At 33.7% G+C, this 23954-nt stretch overlaps 1 protein-coding gene across 1 annotated transcript in view; it reads left to right on the top strand.

Moving 5' to 3' along the window:
* DMD (dystrophin) overlaps positions 1–23954 on the top strand; it is a gene marked incomplete at both ends in the record, with an annotated part of 1041552 nt that overhangs the window by 761187 nt on the left and 256411 nt on the right. The window contains 2 exons of the mRNA XM_079549062.1: positions 17223–17434; positions 22838–22992. Of these exons, the coding sequence (XP_079405188.1) occupies positions 17223–17434; positions 22838–22992 (367 nt within the window). The remainder of the gene's footprint in view (positions 1–17222; positions 17435–22837; positions 22993–23954) is intronic.

Below are 23954 nucleotides of genomic sequence, written 5' to 3'. Positions count from 1 at the left end.
TTTTTCTCAGAATAAGAATGCAGTCACATAAATTATTACTTTACTTAAAGAACATAATTTTTATATTTTCAGTTGTATGATGATTTTCCTGTATGTTGGATGAACAGATTTGGTTGAAGTTAAGCCTGCTAAATACACAGGATCCACTTGTTCCTGCTGCAGTGACTGCGGGTTTAATTCTCCCGTGCCATGCCGTCACAGTGCCATGCTGTGTAGTTGGAATACTGGAGGACTCTCCTTATCCTCCAGTCAGGAGTCATATGCTCCCTCACATAGCTCCTCCGAGGCCTGCTGTATTGTGCACTTCTCCCAGTTAGGGCAGATGGTGCTTCTTGCAGTTCACAGCAGCCTGTAGCCTACTAGAAAGAAATTATGCATGTTTGCATGGAACTTCTTATGTACAAGTTTTAGGCCATCGCTCGTTGTCCTATTGCTACGTATTACTGAGAAGAGAGCCACCTCCCTTTGGATATTTATAAACATTAATCAGATCCCCTCTCAGTCTTCTTTTCTTCTGGCTTTCCTTATACGGGAGATGCTTTAGGCCCTTTATCATCTTTGTGGATCTCTTCTAGGAGACTGTTGTCTATTTCTGACCAATAACACTGAACAAATCAAGTTGTCTAACCAGTGTAACTGAATAAATGTAAATTCTGAATAAATCCCATTACAGGATGGATCAGGGTGTCATAAACTGGAATTAACATCCTGAGGATTCTGACTTCTGTGCTAACATTAGTAACTCTTAATTCAGACTGCTTGCGGAAAGACATCTATAAAACTCAGTAAAGTCTAACTTTGAATTAGTTTTGGAAACCATTATTGCCTTTTAAAAGAATTTATAAAAACTAAATATACATTTTACAAAAAATCAAGCAAATAGAGAATCTTCCTGAAGAATTGCAAACGAGTGAGTCATCATGAAATTATTCTTAAACAGAATTATCATCACATAGGTTTAGTCTTTCTTTAGAAAATAAAAACAAATTAAAGAAACTCATAAAAGTAAATGATTTCCTCTGAAGTTTTTTCCCCTCACTCATACTTCTTCATATGTATGAAATTTCAGGAGATATACTACTTAAAAAGTACTTGGCAATGGGAAGTAAAGCCTTTATAATGTTTACATAGTATTATATTAAAATTCCTGTTTATTCTATGTAAATCATAGTATACAGCATACATATTGGAGAATACCTAACAGTAATTACATTTAGTCTTGGGAAAAGTTCTGGGAAAATGTGAGATGCATCTCTGCTCTTTTAGTGTCCTTGATAAAGCATTCTTTTCTAACAGAACCATATGCCATATAATAACATCTTTCCCTACGTAATGCATCATTGCTCCAAAACACTTTGTTTTACTGCTGAGGAAAATGTTGTTTCTTAACCTGAATGAGTTTATAGACAACTTTGAATATAGTAATTACATTTGAAAATTCATTTTATTTTCCATCAGTTCCTGTGTATAGAATACAAAAAGCCAGTAATGAGTCAATATATGAATATACCAAGAGATTTAAAACAAACAAACAAACAAACAAAAAACAAAACAAACAAACAAAAAAACCACCTTCAAGTCTTAGAATTAAGAAAGTAATTACAGAAGATATGTTAGATCTTGTTACATTCTGGAAATGTAAGAAACTTTAAATAGCAGGCCTTCCTACTGCTGTGTTCACACATATGCAAAGATAACGGTGAATAACCTTTTTTGTGGTTTTACTGTGCTTGTAATTTACATCTCAATTTTGTAATTTGGTTTCTAAGTGTGTAAGTGATAGAGAGGAGGTATGAAAATGAATATTTATAGAATTCTATGAGGAAATAATCTCTTACTGACCAAAGAATCTCCCTTTAAAGATTATAAGCCAGTTACATATAGCTTTTACAGTGATTATATGAAATGCAGTGAAATCTTGAGATATCACTTGAGAGGTTAATTAAGTTCTATTACTTTAAATACATAAATAGTGGCATTAAAATTAAATGCAAGAATATCAATGAAGACTATTTTGATGAAGTATTACCCTACTGGGGCCGAAGTTATTCCATTTCATGTTTGTTTGGACCATTTTTTTGAAAACCAAATCCAAAGTGGTATGAATAGTTTACAGATGAAATCTTCTAGGGTAGTTTTTGTTTACTTGTTTTTGCTTTGTTTGTTTTTATGGGTTTTTTGTTTTTTTTTTTTTTTTGTTGTTGTTGAAAAAAAGCAATATTTATAGTTGATTGTTATGAGAGCTGTACCTGGCGTAATCTGAGAAGTCTACTGTCTTTTTGCAACTCCATAAAATTGCTTTTATTGAATAGTTTTCAGTATTTGACAGCTTTATGATAAAATCATCAACTCATCATCACTTTCATAACAGAATATATGGAAACTTCATAGTGAATTACAGCTGTGCTGTTGTACTTGACATCTTAAAATAGCTGTCTCTGTTGTACTGCCATCCATGTGGTTTTCACTTGGAGCTATTGAATATAAATAGTTTATCACTTGAATAAAAACAAATTCCAACAATCTGGAGTTTGCTATCCAGTACTGAAATATGTAGTTAGGAAGATTGTGTAAGAAAATTGTGAAAGAGAACTGTATTTCTCTACTATTTGTTTGCTCAGATATCTTGTTGATTTTTTTTTTTTTTTTTTTTGAGCTGACTTACTGAACAAACCCTAGAATTTGCTGGTTTTCATGTATTTAAAGAACTTATCAAAGAGCTGGAGTAATAGTTTTCCAGAGTAATTAAGATACACACTTTATTAATCATGCTAATCTACTTCTTTAAACTGAAACTATTTGTTATTGCTGTGAGACTTCTGTGCCTTCGTGGAAATGAAGGAAGGGAGAAACTACTTGTTAAGGAAACACCAAAAGCAAGATGAAACTTTAGAAATGATACCACGTGAATGGGAAGAGTAACCTCATTTGACATTACTTTCTTGGCACAGATTTGCTGCTGTAGAGTTTGTAACAAAACTGCGGGATGTTTTGAAAAGGAGGAAGAAATTATTTTGGAGCACTGGGGAGAGATACTGTTTAAGACTGGGAAATAACATGTCGTAGAAATTTCTGAGTGATTAGGGAATTAGAGTTTATAGGCCATACATGCCAGAAGCATATGTCTTATATGAACAGAAGGCAAGAGCTAAATTTCCTACTCATCACTCTTGAAAGAGAGATGAGGCTACACGAAGATGACCTCCCTTCACTTATGTTTATAGTCTTGAGTAAAAGTGGCGTAGCTGCTTTGATAGCCCCAAGAGTTGGTAGGCATGTTAGGTAAGATTAGTGCTGCTGGCTGTGCTAGTGTTGTCAGCACTTACCTTGTCATGCCTGTGAAGAGACTAAGATAATTACTAAATTTTGTGTTACATGAAAATTCAGGTAGAACATAACTGATTAATTCTAGATGGGTATTTTAAATAGAAATGAATGGTCTTCTAAGTTTCATTTTCCTATAAATCAGTTATTGTTGGAAAATCAGAGCCTGGATTGCCTTGTTGGCCTTTATTTTATTTAAATTTTTAATTTAATTTTAATTTTAAATTAAATTTAAATTAATTTAAATTTAATCAATTTTAAATTAATGCCTTAATTTTGCCCAGATTATAAGCATTAGTAAAATGTTTATCGTCTATCCTCCCCAGAAGTTAGGAGAGCAGAACAGTAGATCAAATTTCTCAGAAGGAAAATGCGACCACAAAATGAGTTCTCTGTTAAACGAGCTTGTGAGCAGTACCAGCTTATGAAGAGAGTCTTTCAGAAAGAGTGAAGTGGAAATAATAAAAAACAACTATAATAAAAACATGATGATGATAATGACAATGATGATGATAATAACAGCATCAACAAAATAAAAAATCCCCCCATGCCTCTGAATAAAGAAAGCATAGTTTGGTAGGAGAATACTTCATACTAACATACTAATGGTTATGCATTATAACAATGGGTCCATGATGTTAGCTTGGTGAAAGATTTGGAATATACTATCATCTGGCAGAAAAAGGTTCTCACTTAGTGAAGAATCAGCTGAGGCATGGTGGGAGAGCTAGTGCCAGACCCTGCTTTGTGTCTTTTTTTTTTTAATCTCTGTTGGTTATTGTTTAGGGATTGATTGAATCAGTAGATGTTGCCAGCCAGAATAGAGACACACACACACACACAAAATTTACAGCACCAAGAAAATTAAAGCCTTTTTAATATTCTACAATTTACTCTTCTGTTGCTTGTAAAAGGCTTGGAGACTGGCATGACAGTTGATTTTAGTAAAAGGCTAAAGCATATAAACCTTTAGTTTCTCTGAACTTCAGCCTGCTCTGTCACCAATTAGAGGGAAGTTGCTGCCCAGGCTTGTGAGAAAGTACAAAATTACAGAAAGTCTTATTTTCAGGCTGTCAGAAGATAATTCCTTACCTCAAGTACTAATATAAGCTCTTTTAATAGTGTTGCTTGGGCTATTTTTTCCTTCTCACATTCTCAGGAGAAGTCATATTTTAACAGACTGGTTTTATGGTTTTATCTACCTTTGTTCTTGATGTCTTTTTAAAAATCTTTAATATTCCTAGAACTCTGAATGCATATGCCAATTTGAAGGAGTTTTCTTGTTTGGGTTAAGGAGTCTGGTGTCTCAGGGGCTTCAAAAAGAAGCAAATTTACTTGAAAATGTTACAAGCAAAATATAAAGGGAAGGGAAAGAACTGCCACGGAGCATGAGGCTTCAGGTCCTGGTAATTTACTGACACCAAAATTGATATTATCACATCCTAAAGAATATTTAAGAATTCAATAGTAGCCAAATCTGAAGAATTTAGAAAGTACTTCTCCATATATTAAGTATTTCATTGACATCTTGAGCAATTATAGATATGTTAACATAATTTTTTGAAACGTAACAGAAGTCAGTTGGGAATCAGTGGTTCTTTAGAAAGGCAAGCACCGAGTTATTTTAGAGTTTTCAACATACTTAACTGTATCTAATGTGACACTTTCTATTTGCAGCGTTACAGAAAAAAGAAGTCTGGTTTTAATTGCATTTGCTTTCAAAACTGAATTTGGTTTCATTTTACAAATGTTAATTAACATTTGCATTAAATGCTTGAAAATCTGAAAATAATAAATGCTTGGAACATTTATTAATACATTTATTAATAAATGAAGGAGCTTGACTAAAAGCATATAACTTTTCATTATTAGAAGAATGTTGTAAAGACTCGTTTACTGGCCAGATCGTCGGAAAATAAGGTTTTCCTCTTTGAATGACATTAGAAAGATTCAATGAATGTTATGTGTTAAAAGGAGTACCGTTAATAATTTACCTTTAAAAATAACATGGGCAGTACTTGTACCATACATGAGGTCTTCTCCATTGCAACTAAATATTTCAAATGATCAAATACTAAAGAAGAAAGGGAAACAACTGTCTACAATTTTTAACTATGTAAGCATTATACGTTTTAAGAATTATTTTTTCAAAGTTAATTTCCCTATCAATTAGGTGATGTAGCTGTGCTCATGCAGAGTTTACTTTATTAATCAATGAAGTTACTGTCTAACTTAAAATCTGTAAGTTTTTGGTTGCTCAAGATAATGGAAAATTATTTTCTTTCTTTTTAGATCTGGGATATCTATTTCCTGTTAAATGCAAAGAATTCAAACATTTCTAATATGTCTAAAAAGTATGACATGCCTTGTTTTCGAGACATTTTCCTTTAGGAGATCCAGAAAGCTCAGTGTTTAAAAAAAGCATCACATTTACAAAAAAGTCCTCTTTATCTTCCTTCTTTTTGCTCTCTTCATGTAGAATTTTAATATTTTGCTTACATTGAACTTTTAAATCAGTTTATATAAGTTTAAAAAAAAAAACTTTTTTTTTTCAAATATTGAATTGCTGGGATTGTAGTCATCTTTTTATTCTTTTTATTTCTGATTGAAATTGTTTACTTAAGCTTCCTTTTTTTTCAGAATTTTTCTTTTATAATGTTCACTCTGCAATGTTGGCATCCTTTGCTTGATAGCAGTACAAATGTGACAATATCTTTTCTCTGAATAGATGTCAGTAACATCACAAAAGTCTTCAATTTCATGGCATTTCATTCTTTACATAGAAGAGGTGGGATTTATTTATTTATTTTTTTAATCTCCCAACCTTTGTCTCTGATATGTGTTCAAACGACAAGCTTTTTTGACTTGTTTGGTAAACCTGTTTTAGTTGTTTTGGACAGTTTCAAGGTAGTACTGTGACAGGAATCGTAGCTTACGTGGAAGATTGTCAGTTCGACGAGAAGTAAATGTAAACAATATGCCTCTCTGTTTTATTTTTATCTGTGATGATAGAAACAAAAGAGCCATACTAGCTCTTTTGAAACAAATTAGTCAAAATGAAACTAATTGGAAATTAATAACAGCAGAAAAAAAAGAGTACCCATTATGTGGTCAAATTACTTCACCACTGATATTTTATCCAGAATGTGATGGGCAACATTCAATGTCCACAGTTATTTTAAAAAGTGTGGTAGAGCAGTATATACTCACTTATGCCAGACCATAATTTTCTGTAGTAATTACAGAGCAAACAGAAAACAAACAACCTCCTTTTCAGAGATTATAACTAATCCGTGGCATCAGACAAATGCAGATTTTGGTGTACAATGTGTTCTATCTCCTTTTCTAAGAGGGATGCAATACACAAAGAATGTATATTTGAACTGTAGTTGTTTTCAGACAGTCCTGTTAAATACGAATATGTTTGGCCCACAGATTTAACTTTAGCTGTCCTCAGTCTAAATTTAACATGGTTTTAGTTTTGCTTGAGTTGGGAATAAAACAAGAACTGAGTGTTTTGCACAGCCCTGAAGCTCCTTTGAAAGTCCAACCTGAGTAAATACTAGTTTAGCCTATATGAGAGAGGTTCTAGGACTTTGTTGTGTGGTTGCACCAGCCTAGCAGTTTCATTTTGTTATGTACTACAGCAGATAATTCCAAGAATTTCCTTTTATTACTATTTTCAGGACCATAGGCATACTAAAATTGTAGTTCAAAGCTTTTTTGGTCTGTATTTAGTGGATCACAATCTCTGTAAGACTGTGTCAGTTTTCACACTGCCAGAAAAGGAGGGAAGGGGAAATTGAGCATAAAAATTCTGCTTATATGTCATTTTTCTTGTCAGCAGGCTGTTGCGTACTAGGTGAGACAGTGAAGGGTGGGAGAGCTGACTTGTGGATCCCTTGCTGTGTAATGGAAAGGGAACTGTCTGATGTGTGGTGAGGAAGCAGTGGCATCTGAGTAGAACTTAAAACCTGAAACAGAGTATTTAGAAAAGGTTTCATTATATTTTAATTAGACAGGAACCTGCGCACGGTAGATGAAACACCAGTGCCATGGAATTTTTTCCTGGCAGTGTCAAACTGCATTTATGTCTGATTTATCTTTTTTATGTGTTGAAATGAGAGCTGTGTTTGAAATGAAGGGTTGTGTTTTTTATAGAATATCAATTACATTTTCAGTATTGTTATTCTCTCTGATTTATTGTGTATTGATACTTGGCTTTCTTCACTGCAGCATTGCATTAGGGTGGCAACAGTTTAATCTGTTAATCTGTTAATGGAGTAATTTTGGGGGGATAATGGGATAATTTTTCTCTGCTCTATTTTATGTGAATCTTTTCATGCAGGAAATTGAGCTCTGGAGTAAATATTCAGTGTTTTCAGTTCAAAATTGGCTGTGTTTCAGTCATATCACGATACTGACTTTAAGTGTGTTCATTTGTGTGTCATTGATTAAGCTTAGGGCATTTAGTGTCTCATAAATGCTAGGATACATGTAACAAAGAGAATATGAACAAAGCAGAGAGGTCTTCTATTTCAGGTCATTAGACGTTTCATGTGTTGGGAAGCTCTATATGGATTAACCAGCATCAGACTGATACCATCTTCTAGAATATTTATTATAGAATAGAGTAGGTGTAAATGTGAGATGGAAGACAGAAAGGAGTTTAAGGGATGGGGAAATGTTAATCTCAGGTAGAAGCAAAAATCTTGAAGAGTTAACTCATGTTTGCAACTTCTTAATGCAATATTCATGCACTCGGGAAAATTATTTTGAAAGCAATACTATATTTCTCTTTATAGTACATGTTCTGACGTGTAAATGTTATTTTATTTTGAGTCTTAATTTTGTCTGTAGTGGAATTTCTAGCCAGCTGTCACTGAAAGGATAACACGGAAGAAGCTGTTTATTTCTCACTGCATTAAGAAAATTCTAATAAAAAAATAATATATATGTAATTTCCATTGCTATTATTAAACAAAAAATGTGTTAACTCAGTTCAGATCTCTGTGCAAAATGCCCCTAATTTATACTTAAAATAGAACATAAGTGTATTTCAAAATATGTTTACTAATATACTTTGAAATCACTTCTTGGTAATTTGAAAGTCTGGTGTGCTTTCAAAGGCAAAAGTTAAAATCAAAGCTATAATGTCCTGTTTTGGGTTGTTTTTTTTTTTTTGCACGTTTCCCAATTTACTTGCTTGTTGGTTCATCCCCTGAGCTAAGCTCGGTATTGCTGCCAACGCTCTGTTTTCAGTAGCTGTACAGCAGGTGAGCAAGTGGAGCTCAGGAATGGTCTCCCAGATGACTTCTGCTGAGAGGTGCATACAATTGAATGATTTTGAAGGCATGGTCACAAGAGGTGCAGTGAAAGAGTCGTCTGTGCTCATAATTCCCAGTCTTGGAATACAGTTGTAGCTTAGCAGGTGGTCTCAGATAAAAGCAACACATGCAATGACTGGGAGCCACTGTGCTTCTTATTATTGCACAGTGTGACTGACAGTTTAGTCTTGCTGATGCAGCTTCATTAGTATTACAGAGGCACACAATTGAACCTGGAGAGCAGTAAACAAAAGCTTAGCTTTTGAATGATATTATTCTGACAGCTTGAATAATATTTAATGTCCAATAACAGAGGGAAACACATGCAGTTCATCAATTATAAAATGAATAGAAGCCAACTGTAGTCTTCAAATTTTGAATTTTATGTTACAGTTTTTGTGAAGAGTGGAGGTTATTTTGCCTGTTAAAGGAAATTATATATATGTATGTTTATATATATGTATATACCAAAATACGTGTATGTGTGTGTGTGTGTATAAACTGTATGGAAAGCTTTGCTTCAGTTAACTTTGAGCATGATATTCATGTGTTCTTAGAATTCCTAAGTACATTTTTAATTTTCCTGGGTATTGTGACACTTAAGATCTCTCAGTCTTGCCCATACAGTTCAAGTTGGATCTGTTAAATCAAAAGCAGAGCAAATGGGAATGCAGATTAACTAATGCAGGTATATTTGAAAAGCACGTATCAGTCTAAACTCAGCAAAGGTGGTAGGCTGCTGACATTTAAAATAAACAAACCAACAAAAAAGAGAGGGAAAAAAATCTAAATATGAATGTACAGTGGCATCAAAAAGCTATATAATACCAAGAATTCTTAAATTCATTGCCTATATGGTTCATTAGGTAAGTACTGAATTTCACTCATTTCTAGACTTAAACTGCTATACAGACCATTATGTTTTTGCATGAATAAGCACAAAAGTGTATGAAAGCTATAGTATATGAAAGCCAGTGCACTTTAATAATGCTAATAGCATATCTGTTTATGTTCAGAGAAAGTAAAATATCATTTAATTAATTTAATGTCCCATTTCTAAATGCAGTCACAGACAAGTTCTATTTCTCCTGAATATTTTTTTAAATATTTTGTAGGTAGAGTGGTTATTACAAATGTTATAATGTATGAACAGATATTTGATTAATAATTATAAATTATTTTCTCGCCAGTATCTTTAATAATGAAATGCCAAGAAACAATGTCAACAGATACTTAAATAGATAAAAAGATGAATACTAAGATAAATAAAAAGATAAATATTAAAACACCTAATGACTTCTAATTAATAATTATATTCTTAAGTCAGATAGCAATGATTTATTCAATTCTTTGTAAACTTTTGTATAAATTTAAAACTGTTGTGACTAGATTACTTATATATTTACTCATATAGTTAATCATATTTGTCATAATCCTGTAGCTTCTGTTTGTGGCACCTTTCATCATTCTAAATATTATTTTTAAATCTCATGTGAATCTTTATAATTGCATGAGGAAGCTTTAAGAAAGTAGCTAAAACATCAGATGTGCTCAAGAGGGAGTTCAGTCGTACAGTTGCTATTTTCTGCATAAAGCAAAAGAAATCAAATAAAACGTACATTCTGAAAGATAATGAAATCACTCTAGCATGGGAACCATCTGGTTTTCAGTTAGCACAACATTACTAAGAAGTTACGTTTTTCTATCAACCAAATATTTGAACCTGTGCAAAAAAATAGTAATTATCTCCCAGTGTTTTGTCCACATGCACCCTACTGCTCGTGTTGCAGTGGATTCTGCATCCTGCCTGAGCTGTGGGACGAAACTGGTCAGGGGACTCCAGTACCCTGGGGCACTCCATTTCTTCATAAATACCAGCTCTATTTAGGACTTGATGGCAATGAAGAGCTCATAATCATTCCTTAATCTACCTATCAATCACCCTAGTAAATACTTAAATATATATGTGTGTATACATTTCTGTTGTTGTTTTTTCTTTAAGTTTCTCACAAAGCTACATTTAGGTTTGTTACTATTTCATACTAAATCTTGATGAATCTTCTCTTGAGATAGATTGTTTATTTCTCACACAAAATTCTGCAGATTGTGTAACATTTTAAAAATGGAAAGCAAATGGTCCTCCACTTCATGAACACCATGATCTGTTCCCTTTTTCATTTAGTGGGAAAAAAAGTCATGAAAACCTGCATGTGAAAAGCGATAACTGTTGTATACATAAATAATTTCATCAGAACTTGACAATCCAGTGAACGTATTCTGAAGAATACATTTTCCAAATAATAAGCTCCTGCATGTCCTTCTCACTACTCATCCATAGAAGTTGATTACTTCTTGTTATAAAATACTCATTTCTTTAGACGAAGCTACCAGCTTCGTCTGGTTTCTAACTCCTACTCCGTATAGCAAGGTATAAAGCATGCTTCACAGTGCTGAAAAATTATTCAGTTGGTACTTAGTGAAAACCGCTTGACAGTTTTCAGTTCATTCTGTTTGATTTGACACTTCCAAAAGAACAGGATGACCTTCATTAGTTTGATCATATGGAAACAGCCTTGTTACCAGAAGTGATTTTTAGATAAAAGAAAAGTAGGCTTACCCTAGTTAAATGAAGCAAAGTTGAACTGTCGACTTACCATAGCTGGAAATAATTGTACTCCAAAATTATCAAACAAAAAAATAAGATTATGAATATGTGTTAATATGCTTTTTTTTTTTCTTAAAAAAAAAAAAGTAAAAAAAAAAAGTGCGTAAATCTGTTTAACTGCATTTTGCTCATCTTTCTTAGCCTCAGGAAAACAAAAGTTAAAATTTTTTCTCCCAGAACTTTCATGCCCTGGGAGGTCTTTCAGGTACATTCTCATTGTTCTTCATCACTCCAAAAAGAAGAATGAGTGCTTCTGCATGGTTTCCTTGTAAGACCTCTTTTTTTAATATGTGTTTAGAAACTAGAATATTGCACAGAAGCAGAGAGGATTAGCTCAATTTTTTGACATATTACTCATTCACTTGTTCATCATGCAATTTATTTTGTATACATACATTTTGTTATGCCTGACTTTTTTTTGGAAGCCATAGGGTTTTTTGTTTTGTTTTGTTTTTAAATCTGGCATTACACATTACCTTACCTAATCTTTCCACAAGTACTTTAATAGATTTGTGGTGCATAAAAGCAACATCTGGAATCTTGATGGAATAAATGAGAAACTTCACATTAAGCTAGAAAGTCCAAGTTCCCAATCCATCATTAATCTTTGGTTTATTGGCTAAATCCTCTCATCACATAACTGACCAACTGAGAGATACATAAAATGTTTTACACAGTGTTTTTTGTTTTTTTCATATTTAGCTAAGTGTTGCAATATTTTTTCTTAATGCCAGCATTTAAGAAGGAAAATTTTTATAAGTATCTGAAAAGAAGTTATAGGAAATACTGTCTTACAAGAAGAGTTAAGTACAGATGAAGTCTAAATTGCTATCTGAGTAGGCTGGCTCCAACTGTTCTCTACCATATACTCCTCCCTACCCAGTTCCACTCCATAATGATAGCCTACAGGCAGCAAGTTGGTAGGTGTTGCAACTGTTTCTGTGACTCCTCCAGTACTTCAGCATTTAAAAAAGAAATTATCCTGGACTCTGCATCTACCATCAAAATACTCTCGTTAGGCCAGTCTCTCTAAGGGTCACAATTGTTCATAAGAACAGAGCCAACATTGTTTCGTGTAGGGATATTGTATGATAAAATTTATTAAAGTAGTATCTCCTTGAGGACGACAACTCAGATCGGACATCTGATGTTCTGGAAGGCAGCAGAAGAGTAGGTAGAGTGCTTTCAAACAAGAAATAATTGACAAATTAAATGCTTCTCAATAAAAAGGAATGATAGTTTATTTACTTAAAATAAAAAGTTAAGAAAAACCTTAAATCATGTTTTAAAAGTGGAAATCCCCATGGCTCAGTACTTGGGCAGTTTTGTTTAACATTTTTGTCAGTGATCTGGATCATCCAGTAATTTTGCAGGCAATACCAAGTTAGGCAGAATTGCTGTTCTGCTTGAAAGTTCTACAGGGAGATGTGGATAAAGTGGGTCATTAGGATGAATCCATTTACGTGGCATTCAACAAGCTAAATGCCCATTGCTACAGCTGGATCATAACAATCCCATGCAGTGATATCGTTTTGAGGCAGAAAGACTGGAGTGCTGCACGGACAAAAAGGATTTGGGAGCATTCGTTGACAGCCAAGTATGCTCAGATAGTCAAGAAGGCCGACGACATCCTGGTCTGTCTAAGAAATAGCATAGCCAGTAGGACTAGGGATGGAATTGTCTTCTGGTAAACAGCAGTAGTGAGACCACACCTCAAACCCTGTGTTCAGTTTTGGGCTGCTTATTACAAGGACATCAAATTGTTTAAGTGTGTTCAGAGAAGGGTGACAAAGGAAGTTCAAGGGACTAGAAAACAGGAGTTGTGACGAGTGGCTGAGGGAACTGGATTTTTTTAATCTGGAAGAGAGGAGAGTGAGGGCAGACCTCATTGTGCTCTACATTCGCCTGAAAAGAGATTGCAGAGAGGAAGGCTTTGATCTCTTTTTTCAGGTGACAAGTGATAGGATGCAAGAAATGGTCTCAAGTTATGCCATGGGAGGTTTAACTTGGAAATTTTGAAGAATTTCTTTACAGGGATTGTGTTTAAGCACTGGAACTGGCTGCCCGGGGAAATAATGGAGTCCCCATTCTCATTTAAGAGAAATGAGACTAAGTTACATAGTTTAATGATAGTACTCGATAGTTGATGGTTGAACTTTGTCCTGAATGTCAGATTGATGATTGTGCTTTATCTTGAATGTCTTTTGCAACCTAGATCATTTTACAATTCTAAGAACACAAACATAATTTTTAAGATTGGAAAAATGCTGGTTTTTACATCTGCAAAAATTTCAAATAGACTAAACTTTAAGTGAAAAAAAAAAAAAAAGGTAGATGTATTCAAACCGTATGAAATAAGATGAAATTCAAAATCCAGTATCTGGAAATTCAAAGAAAAGTGTATTCTGGGGCTGCAACTCAAATAGAAATAAATCCAACCTGGTGGATTATTTTAGATACAAAGAAGATGCTTAAAATGTGTATTTGTCTTTGAAAGCCACTTTGGAAAGGACATAAACTCTGGGAAGATGTATAAGTGATTTTTTTGGATAGCATATCATTTAAAAATTACTTGTACAGATGACTTTGAAGTAGTATTCTTCCGGGATAAGCAATATCAGTTTGGGTGTGGGCAGTTCTTAGCATGTACTGCCCAAGCACCTACAGGTTGGGATTTTTTTTTTTCTTTTAAATGTTTTTGACACTTTCTAATGTTATAGTTTCAAGTTTAGCTCCTTATAGCATGTCTTGCTCTCTTCTGGTGCTGCTTCGTCCATGCAGCATCATGTAACATGTTGTGCTTGTGGTCATATAACTGTGTAGATAACACAGGGCTTCAAGCAGTTCTGTAGCAACATTTTGTTGATGCTGCATGACTGCATCCACCACTTCCGCTTTTCTAACCTGCTATACTTACACTGACAACCAAAATTATTACAGTTGGTAAAGAGTGTAAACTTCTTTCTTCCTCTCATTTTCATTCTGTTCAGCAGTTACATCCCATTCTGTAAGGCTACTCAGTCCCCTCAGAATGAAGATCTCAGATACTCCTTTTTCTTTCAGTTCATGGATTCTTTCCTATTCCTACAAAGGAGAGTGGGAAAAACAATAAAATTCAGGAAATATAAAAAAATATAGAACTATTCAAAAATCATTTTCCAGAATTGGCTGGATTTCAAGCTGAGTGTGTCTTCATCATGATCACTGTTGCAAGGTATAAGTAAATTGAAACACTCATAGATGCTTATGAAAAGATTTTCATTTTTCAGCTGAAGTGCGTCAGTAGTTTATTTTGGTAGCATGAATTTTAACTGTCCATGACTCTACTACCCTATGATTGCATTCTGCAGGAGGTCAGATTGCATAACCATATTACTCCTGCCAACCTTTAAATTCATGAAGATACAATGAAAAAAACCCAATGTTTTTGAAAAGCACGCTCCTACAGATCAAAATGAGTGCAGTTTAGAATTATGTGTTTGCCAAGGAAAACAAAAAGTTTTCTACTTGCAAATTCTTTTTAACTGTTCCCTTTATTGGAGTCCATTCTGGATTTAATTTACTTGTCTAACTGGTTTGGAAAGATTTCCTTTATTCATCTTTGCGTAGGCTCAATGTAATGTACTGTAATGTGAATGTTATTTATCCTGTGATTGACTTCTTCTCACGTTCCTTTTCTGTTGTTTCTTTTGCTGTTGTATTAAAAACAACATAGTGAACTCTCAGGGAACAGATTTATATTTGTCTTATCAATACTAGGAACTTTTAATAGAGAAAGCGCAATTTATTTTTGTTTGTTGTTTCTCTGCTATATCTATTTTACTAAAAAAAGGTGTAACAAAATTTTGTAAAAAATACAAAATTGAATCTTAAGTCAGTAGCCTCCTTCCCCAAGATCTTTTTTTTTCCCTCTATATCCTAAATCAGTGATAACCAGATTGTGAAATGGTTGCTTTAAATGCTTCCCCCCCCCCCCTTTTTTTTTTTTCTTCTAATGGCTTACTAAGATCGTTGACAGTTCAGCAAAATGTCTTTTGCCCACATTAGTGATATAGTCACTGTTGAACAGCTAGTTACCAGTACTGTTAACTGATGAAAAAAATAACTGCCTTGAAATTATTTATTCATCTGTGGGACTTTAGTGTTGAACTGGGAGCAGCTGGAGTGAGCCATGCTGGGACGCTTTTCTTGTAAGCAAGTGCAAAACTTGTGTGAATCAAGTAAAATGAGGACTTCAGCTGGAGCACTGTGTTGTTTAGGAAAAGTATGGTTTAGAAATAACCCGATGTGGAAAAGGTCCCCCGAGATTTAATTTGTATAACATATTATCTTGACAGTTTATTAGCAAGATGTTTGTCAGACTTATATAAGCATACTGTGAGTACTACTGCGTGTTCTACTGAGTGTACTAATGTTGGCAGCTATAAAAATAGCTATACTATTCATTTATTAAATATGAAAGACTAATGGGAGTATTGAATTTTGTAGGCATTTTAAATAATGGCATATATTTCTGCTTGTTGCACATCTTTTTTTTTTCATTTTGATACTCAATTTGTTAGTTTTGAAATATATTTTGTAATAATAAATTCAAATAATGGCAACATAGATTGATAAAAGAAACTTAAATTACTTCCTTAAGCCTGAAAAAATGCTGTATTTTTCAGATTGTCCCTTTGCAGATTGTTTGGTAAAGAAATGCTATACTGAAAAATTAAGAATCCTCTTGAGACAGTTTTGAATACTGACTCTTACAATTACAGTATTGTGCTGTTTCCAAAATTAATTTAATAAATGAAGAGGAAGAAATGTGGATACGAAGATGTGCTATTGTTCTGCATTTCCTTTGACCTGATCATGCTGCCACATGTGCTTACTCGCAGACTTTTTCCCCAGGCTTGAGTAGGGGATACTGATCATTTCTCTTCCTATTCCCTGAACATGAGCTGAGTCCCTGCAGAGATCTTTATCTCTTCTTCCAGAAGAAATGAACAGCACCAATAGGTGGAGGTCTGTTTTCCCTGCTGATGCATTTCTCATCCCTTTAGTCTTTAGCTTCCACCACTCTGGAATCAGCTGTGCAATGTGAGATGCATTGTTGGATCTATGATGCTGTGTTGGTTTAATAATTTCATTTGCTTTCAAGTATTCTAGGAATCTCTGTTCCCTTTCCTAAAAGATCTATGAATTTTTAGTGTAGTGAATTAGTCTTAAAGAAAAGTAGCTCATGCTGACTCAACTCAGGAAATTTATGTAGTTTTTAAAAAGAAACTATTTCTTCTTTTCTTCTTGTAGAACAAAGTGTTAAAGTGTTTGTGCTTTTTTTTTTTTTTCTGGTCATATTTTGTCTTGTTGGAAGACTAGGTCTCGTGCTTTACGTGGCAGATTTACTATGCTACTAGTGATTATTGTGTTCACCACAATCACATTTCCTTAAAATAGTGTTTTAGACAGCCCTTGCACTCTTCTAACATTTGCCTTAGTGCATTAGGAAAATGTAACCATTAATTATATCTTGCGACAAATCTTTTAAACAAAATTACTGGAGTCCCTAAAGGACTTGCTCTTCAAAATTATTAAGCCTTGAGTTTGTTTGGTAAGAATTAAAGATGATTGCAGTTGTTACTTCTCAAACGTGATTGTGTTTCTTAATGCTGTTCGAGTCATGAGCCAGGCATTTTTGTCTTCATGTGTCAAAACACAGAATATTCATCATACAATCATTCAGTATGGCCTACAAGAGTTTATCTGCACTTCTTTTTAAACTGAACTTAGTTGCAGTTACAGCTGAAAAGTACAAGAGCTCTTCAATATGGTAACTTCTAGAAATATTTACTCCATTTTGAAAGAAAAAAGAAAAGGCTTTTAGGTTACTCAATTTTTGTTTTTTCTTTATGTCTCACCAGTTGAAAAAATACAGAGCCAGTGGGATGATGTGCACGGATACCTCCAAAGCCGAATACAACAGCTTCATGAGATGCTAAAGGATTCAACACAGTGGCTGGAAGCTAAACAAGAAGCTGAACAGGTTCTTGAACAAGCAAAAGCAAAGCTTGAGTCATGGAAAGAAATTTCCTATACTGTGGAAGCTCTGAAAAAGCAGAACACTGAGCTTAAGGTCAGTATTAAGAAATAGGAATTTAAGATAAATAATCAAAATGTGGATAGATGATTGAAAACGCGTCTGCTTGCTTTAGATTGTTAAAGCAAATGTCCTCTAAATATTAAACACTGCACCTCTAAGATAAGTCCTTTATCCCTTCCCATTTTTAACAAAAATTTAGTAAGAAATTAATTTTCAAGTGTATGTCACATACTTCTTGAATGAAATTGGTCTAGTAAGTCATAGGAAATAGCTGATTGCAGGAAAAAAATCTCTTCACCAGCAGAAGTATTTCTCATCTGTTTTGTACACTAGCCTTATCTGAGGCCCTGGAAGTGCAGACTAGAGACACTGTAATATTGGTATTTCTGTCTGCATTGACAGGGAATTTGTATAGGTTGCCTGGAAGTAGTTAAAATTAGGAAAGAAAAGGAAAAACTACAACAAGCTATTTTAAAATCAAGTGTTTTTTGATTTGCAACAAGATAATCTCACTCAATTCAACCTTGGCAGGTTATTAATTACAAATAATCTGAAATAGCTAATTTTATGACTTTGGCAAATATATTGCACATTTTGTTAAAATGTGAACCTGAGTTAACTTAATTAGCTGAACTATACCTCAAGCAATTCAGATGAACCCTAACTATTGCATCAGCTTTAAAGTTTCTTGTTAACCAAATAGTCATACTTTGGTGACATTTCTCATGAATAAATTTTGAGAACAGCTGTTTCAGATTAATAATATCTCATTTTCTGCTTGGGGAAAAACAAGATTGAAACCAATCAGTTGAATAGCCTTTTAACCTGGGTTCTGCCTTCATGTTAATGGAACATTACCTTTCAGTTATTCGGGAGAATACTTACACAAATGTTTTCTGGTATGTTCTACTCTTCTGACCTGGTATTATTTTTATTATTTTAACTCCTACCACTCAGGCATTTGGCTAAAGTTTGTGGGCTTCATCAGTCTTACTCGCCTTATTCTTTTAAGGCTGTTATACCACTGTGAAGTATAGTGGAGTGAGGTCCACATCACCTGTTTTTGCTGCTGTGTGTGTAACTCCATGGTTGGTATTCAGCTATCTCAATCATCAGTTAGTCATTACATTTCTGATAGTTAGAAGTAGATACAAAATCAGCTATTTTTTCTTGTTTCTTTGCCTGTAGGAAACATTAAAACTTTCATCATCATTTTGCTTTTGGACTGGGAAATGGTTTTCTTCTTTAAGATTATACCATAAAGGTCATTGCTTGTGATGATTGGATTATGGTGAAGAATGACAATTCCTCACTAATGTATAGGAAATAATTAGAGATTATGTGTACTACTGTCATTCAGCACAGAGAACTTCAGCAGAGATGGAGTTCAAGCCTCTGCCCAGTTTTTTGTTTAAGAAAAAAAGAAAAGGAGAAAAAAAAAAAGCTTTGAAAAAGCCAATGTCCAACCTCAACAGAGACACAATTATTAAAAAAAAATACAGCTGTTTTCTGCAAACTGTCTTACGTCTTCTGTGTCTTGAGTGTTTTATGTCTTAAACATGAATTACACAATTAAATGATTGAAAATGTTATTTCAGAGATTAATTTCTTGTGTACTTTTTCTTAACAAGCATGTATGAGATTGAGAAGATGCTCATTTAAGTGTGTATGCCTTATGAAAAATCATAGAATTTTTTTTTTTAAAGCTTAGTGAAGCAAAGAAAAAAAGATGCTGTTTTTTCTTCTTCATCTCTTGGTAGAGAAAATATACTTGTATACTCATTCATAGAATGTATCTCTGCATGAACAGGGTTTTTGAAAGGGTATTCTGTGAATATTCTTTTTACTTCTTCTGTAAAAGAGAAGCAGCAGTTAGGATATCAGTACCTTATGCCATTTCTGTCCTTATATGAATTCAATATTACACACTGTGTCCAGTTCCTGATATTAGACTATAATTATAATGTAGCTGTTAAAGGTGGTCAGGTTCATGACTAGTCTTTACTTAATTTGCTTTGCCCTCATGATGATATGAACATCCACAGGCTCTGCTATTCCAGGCATATGTTCTTTGTTTGATTTTCTCCCACAAATCTGAAAAGTATTCACCTCTGTCTTAGAGAATCTTCTTTTTCATTTTTAATCCTTTTTTTCTTTTCACAAGTCCTCATAAATGAATTATCTTTGTCTGCCAGTAATTCCTATTGTGTCAGTTCCCTCATGAAAGCTTCTCAAAAGTGACAGCATCAGCTGTTGTGTTCGTGCTCAAGATAAGGGGTCATGAATTCTAAGCAAAACTGAAATCTTATTTGAATTTAACAGCTTTATATTTCTTCTGTCTGCCATTATCAAAACTGAAGGACCCAGAAATATATCAAGTCCTCAGAATAAATGCTTTCCAGGCTTCCATGCCAAACATATATATTTTGATGTCCCCTAAATAAGTAGAGTAAATATGCTGTGTTTTGGCTTGCTGTTCCGATGAAAACAAAGCTGTCATTTTATTAATTGCTATTGAGTTTTCCTCTGCTCTAGGTGAACTCTAAGTCAGTGTTCGTGTTAATGCTTTTCTGTAGTGCATCCTTATACATGAGTAAATTCAGCAACACCTGTCCTTTGATTATTTATTTTTTACAATTCCAGCATGAAAGTAAAATCTGTAGCCAGCTTATATTTGCCCAGTGATGGTTTTTAATAGAATTTGACACACTCATTACTGATGTTTAAAAGAAAAGGAACTACAGACAGTGTAGCTGCTAATTAAAACTATGATTCCTTTGAGATAGAAGTTAGTTCAGAGCTAATTTGCTAAGGACTAATGCTTTTTTTTTCTTTTTTCTTTTTTTTTTTTTTTTTTCCCATTTTCTTTTTTAGTTTGATATCCCAGAATGCCATGAATTCAATTATTAAAAAGAAAATCATTACAGTTATGTAAGATAGAATTTAATAAGAGTCTGATAGGACAGGCAGGTAAAACATTTACCTCAATGCATTGTTCTCAGGTGTGTGCAAAAAGAGTAGAGTTGAAACAAGGCGTACGCTCATCAAAGTTGGTGAAAAATTACATACCAATTTCCAGTAAAGTAGAAAATCCAAAATATTTGTGTTACAAGGCTCTATATATCCATAATTTCTTTCCCGAGTGATGATCCGGTGTTGTAACATCAGGAAGCTAATGGATTAGTGTTGAAGTTAATGGTGAGAATCAATGCTTTTGGAAATAGCCATGTAATGGATCTTTCTGTATTTTTTATTATAAAACTGGGTTTGGAACATTTTGTAAGACTGTAAACATTGCATGGAACTAGACAAAACTTATTTTCAAAGTAAAAATTACTGGCCATTAGTCTACAATACAGAAGAAAAAATGCAGAGGCAACTTTTCTTTGTAAAGCAGGGAACCGTCAAACTGAAGAAATGCCTTGGGCTAGAAAGAAGTAGTAGTGTGCATATATGATGTGAGGTGGAGTGAAAGTGTATGATAAAGACTAATAGATGTAACTATAGAATGGATACTTGCTATAAAAGACCTACAAACCTGAAATGATAACTTCTGTAAACATTATTTAATTTTGTTTTTATAAACTTTATTATGTGTAAATGAATATTAACAACTGCAAATTTATATAATTCTGTCAGGGAAGGAGGTAAAAAACTATTTCTAAAGCACCTTCTGCCTTTATCCTTTCCAAAGGAGTGCTGGTCGTTTTTGATATATTTATCAGTGCTCCTGACTACAGCTCCATACTTTACATGAGAGAATAACTTACAAAAATTATTTAAGCAGCTTTATCTTAGCTGCATTTAACATGTTCAGGTGGTTCTCAAAGAGTCTGTAGGCTCTTCCTAATGTCAGATTGATAAAAACAAAATCTGTTGCTCAAAATACATAATCAGGTTGCTGTCTTGGTGTTTGAGGTTATCTGGTGCATAATAAATGACATGGAGGGGAATAACACAAGAAAGAGAGGAAATAGATGTTTTCAGTTTCACATTCTGGAGGGGACCTAAAGATGATGAAGCACCTTTTAACAGGCAAAGGCTTTGAAGGCGAAAAAAATTACAAGAATAAAACTTTCAGAACTCCTGCTATACGCTTTTCAAAGGTGACATCATTATCAGTCCCAATCTTAAACGAAATCAACCTACAGACTTTCTGAGATGAAAGAATATGTATGCAAAATATTCAGAACGTACTACTTTTTATTTAGTGTTTGGACTGTTTAATCAAAGACTGCATGTTTATGTTCAGTTTTGTGTGGAGAATTCATTATCAGAACCAAAACAGTATTTTATGAGTACACCTTTGTACATGAAATGAGAGTAACAGTTGTTCTTTGTAAAGATTTCCTAACTTTGATTATTAAGGCCCACTGATAAAGAGAGTCAAGTGTTATTGTTTGTGGTTTGGGGGATAGATAGCCTCTAGTGTTTACATGAAACTTAGTGCTTCTATTGGCAAATTCAGCCATCTCCTTTCATTTGCACTGTCCCATTGATTGCTTAGTTGTAGTTTTTGCCTAGTACAAAAGTACAAGTAGAACATTGATTCTCTTTTCTCTTTCATTTTGTTGTTGCACATTATGGATTGAATACCTGGCTTCAGTGCATTTATATGTAAATTTTCTCTGAGGTAAAAAGCTAACAGTAAAACTACACAAAATCTGGTTTCTGCCTCAAAGTGTATTCCAGATTTCCTGGCTTGCTGCTGCAGTGAGGTAGCTGGCCCAGGTGAAGGAACTGGGGCAGAAAGGAGAAGATGAACAGGGGAGGGAAGAGAGAAAGAAAAGAAGGAATGCTTAAAATCTAAAAAGCTTTTTTAATAATAAAAATCATAAATTAGCATTCTGAAGATACTATTGGGCTTTCCAGTAGAATTTTGCTTTACTGCAGATTTTGTGTTGTTCCAGTAGATGGCACTAATTACATAAACAATGCACTTAGATAATACATTAAAAAGAAATAAATGTGAACGCATTGGCATTATTTATTAAACCTTTAGTATTATTTCACACTGCAAAGAAGAAAATTTGATGGAGCATATTATTTCATTATATTTTCCATCTCTGTGTTCTTCAGTATCACAAGTAGAAGAATTAATAATGCATTCACATGTTAAGGTCCAAAAAAAGAACAATCAGCCTGCTAACATTTACCTATATGAGCTGCCATGTTTTATTTGACATACAGTATTTCTGATGCTTAATCCCTTCAGAGATTAGCAGTAGTCCTGCAGTCTTAGACCTAAATAATAATAATAATAATAAATAAAAGAAAAAGAATCTAACATTAGCTGTCAGTCCTGAGGAAGTCCTTGTTTTATTTTTTATATTGGTGGTGCAACTTACCCACCTCCTATTGTAATGATCATAGTATGTGTGTAATTCTTTTAAAATAATCTGAGGTTTATTCTTTTTTTCTTTTTTTTTTCCCCAGCAATTTTCAAAAGAAATACGACAGTGGCAAATGAATATAGAAGTGGTGAATGACGTGGCACTTAAGCTGCTCCGCGATTTCTCAGCAGATGACACCAGAAAAGTAGAACTGATGACAGATAACATTAATGCAACATGGGCTACAATCTGTAAGAGGTAGGAAATGCATTCTGTCACTAGGTGTGTTGTTAAAATTCACTAACATTCATTGTCCTGCTTTTAGTTGGAGATTATAGGCGATAAAAGTTTTGAGAATAATATGGACGCAGTTAAAAAGGTAAAGAATGATGACATTTCTTCTGTCATATTTTGTAGACGTGTGTCTTTGGAATGCCAGTTAATTGTCTCACATAACATTTGCCTTCTTACAATTCTCCTCTTCTATGAGCAGTTGCTAGGTAACTTCAGTTGATGGGTTATATATTTTAACCATTTAAAATGAAGTGTACCATATTTCAGTGTACTATCTTTGCATCACAGTTACTACAGCGATATTGTTGGAGTCATAAACTGAATCTGAAAATTACAGCATATTCTATTGAAGTGGGCTCAAAGTAGAAATGTTGTCCTGCAGCTTTGAAGCAAATCTGTAGTCAAGGAAGTTTTTATTAGATCCTTGATCACATTCTTGATTACATTTCATAGTCTTGCAGTGTTTCGTGTAGATAGCAATCCCTTACAAAAAGCAATTTTTGGAGCTTGTCACCAAATCATGGATCATCCAATATTCCATCTATAAAATCAGGGTGCTCCTCAGATAAAAATGACTTCCTTTGTAGTAGTAAAAGGGGGGTACGTAATTGTACACTGGATAAGATACACAAAAATTAAAGTTGTTTTGATCAGTTTAGTATCTTGGATTAAGTTTTATAGCTTATAACTGAAACAAAAACTGTGTTAGTTTTTAAGATGCTTTAATTAAAGTTTATTGGCAAAGCCAGAAAAGTTGTTTCGTTAAATATACAATAAGTTCAGATGATCTTGCATTATGGAAGTTACTTAAATCATCAATGACTAAAAACATTTATTCTGAAGCAGGCTTGCAACTGATTTAAAAATCTGTTTAAATGAGAAACAGATAATGCTGATGTTTACTAGAAGAAAACCGCTTCCTTTAA

The sequence above is a fragment of the Tetrao urogallus genome, assembly GCF_951394365.1.
Source record: "Tetrao urogallus genome assembly, chromosome: 1".
NCBI lineage: Eukaryota > Metazoa > Chordata > Aves > Galliformes > Phasianidae > Tetrao > Tetrao urogallus.
The sequence above is the reverse complement of the archived record's forward strand: the minus strand, read 5'-3'. Positions and strand labels throughout refer to the sequence as shown.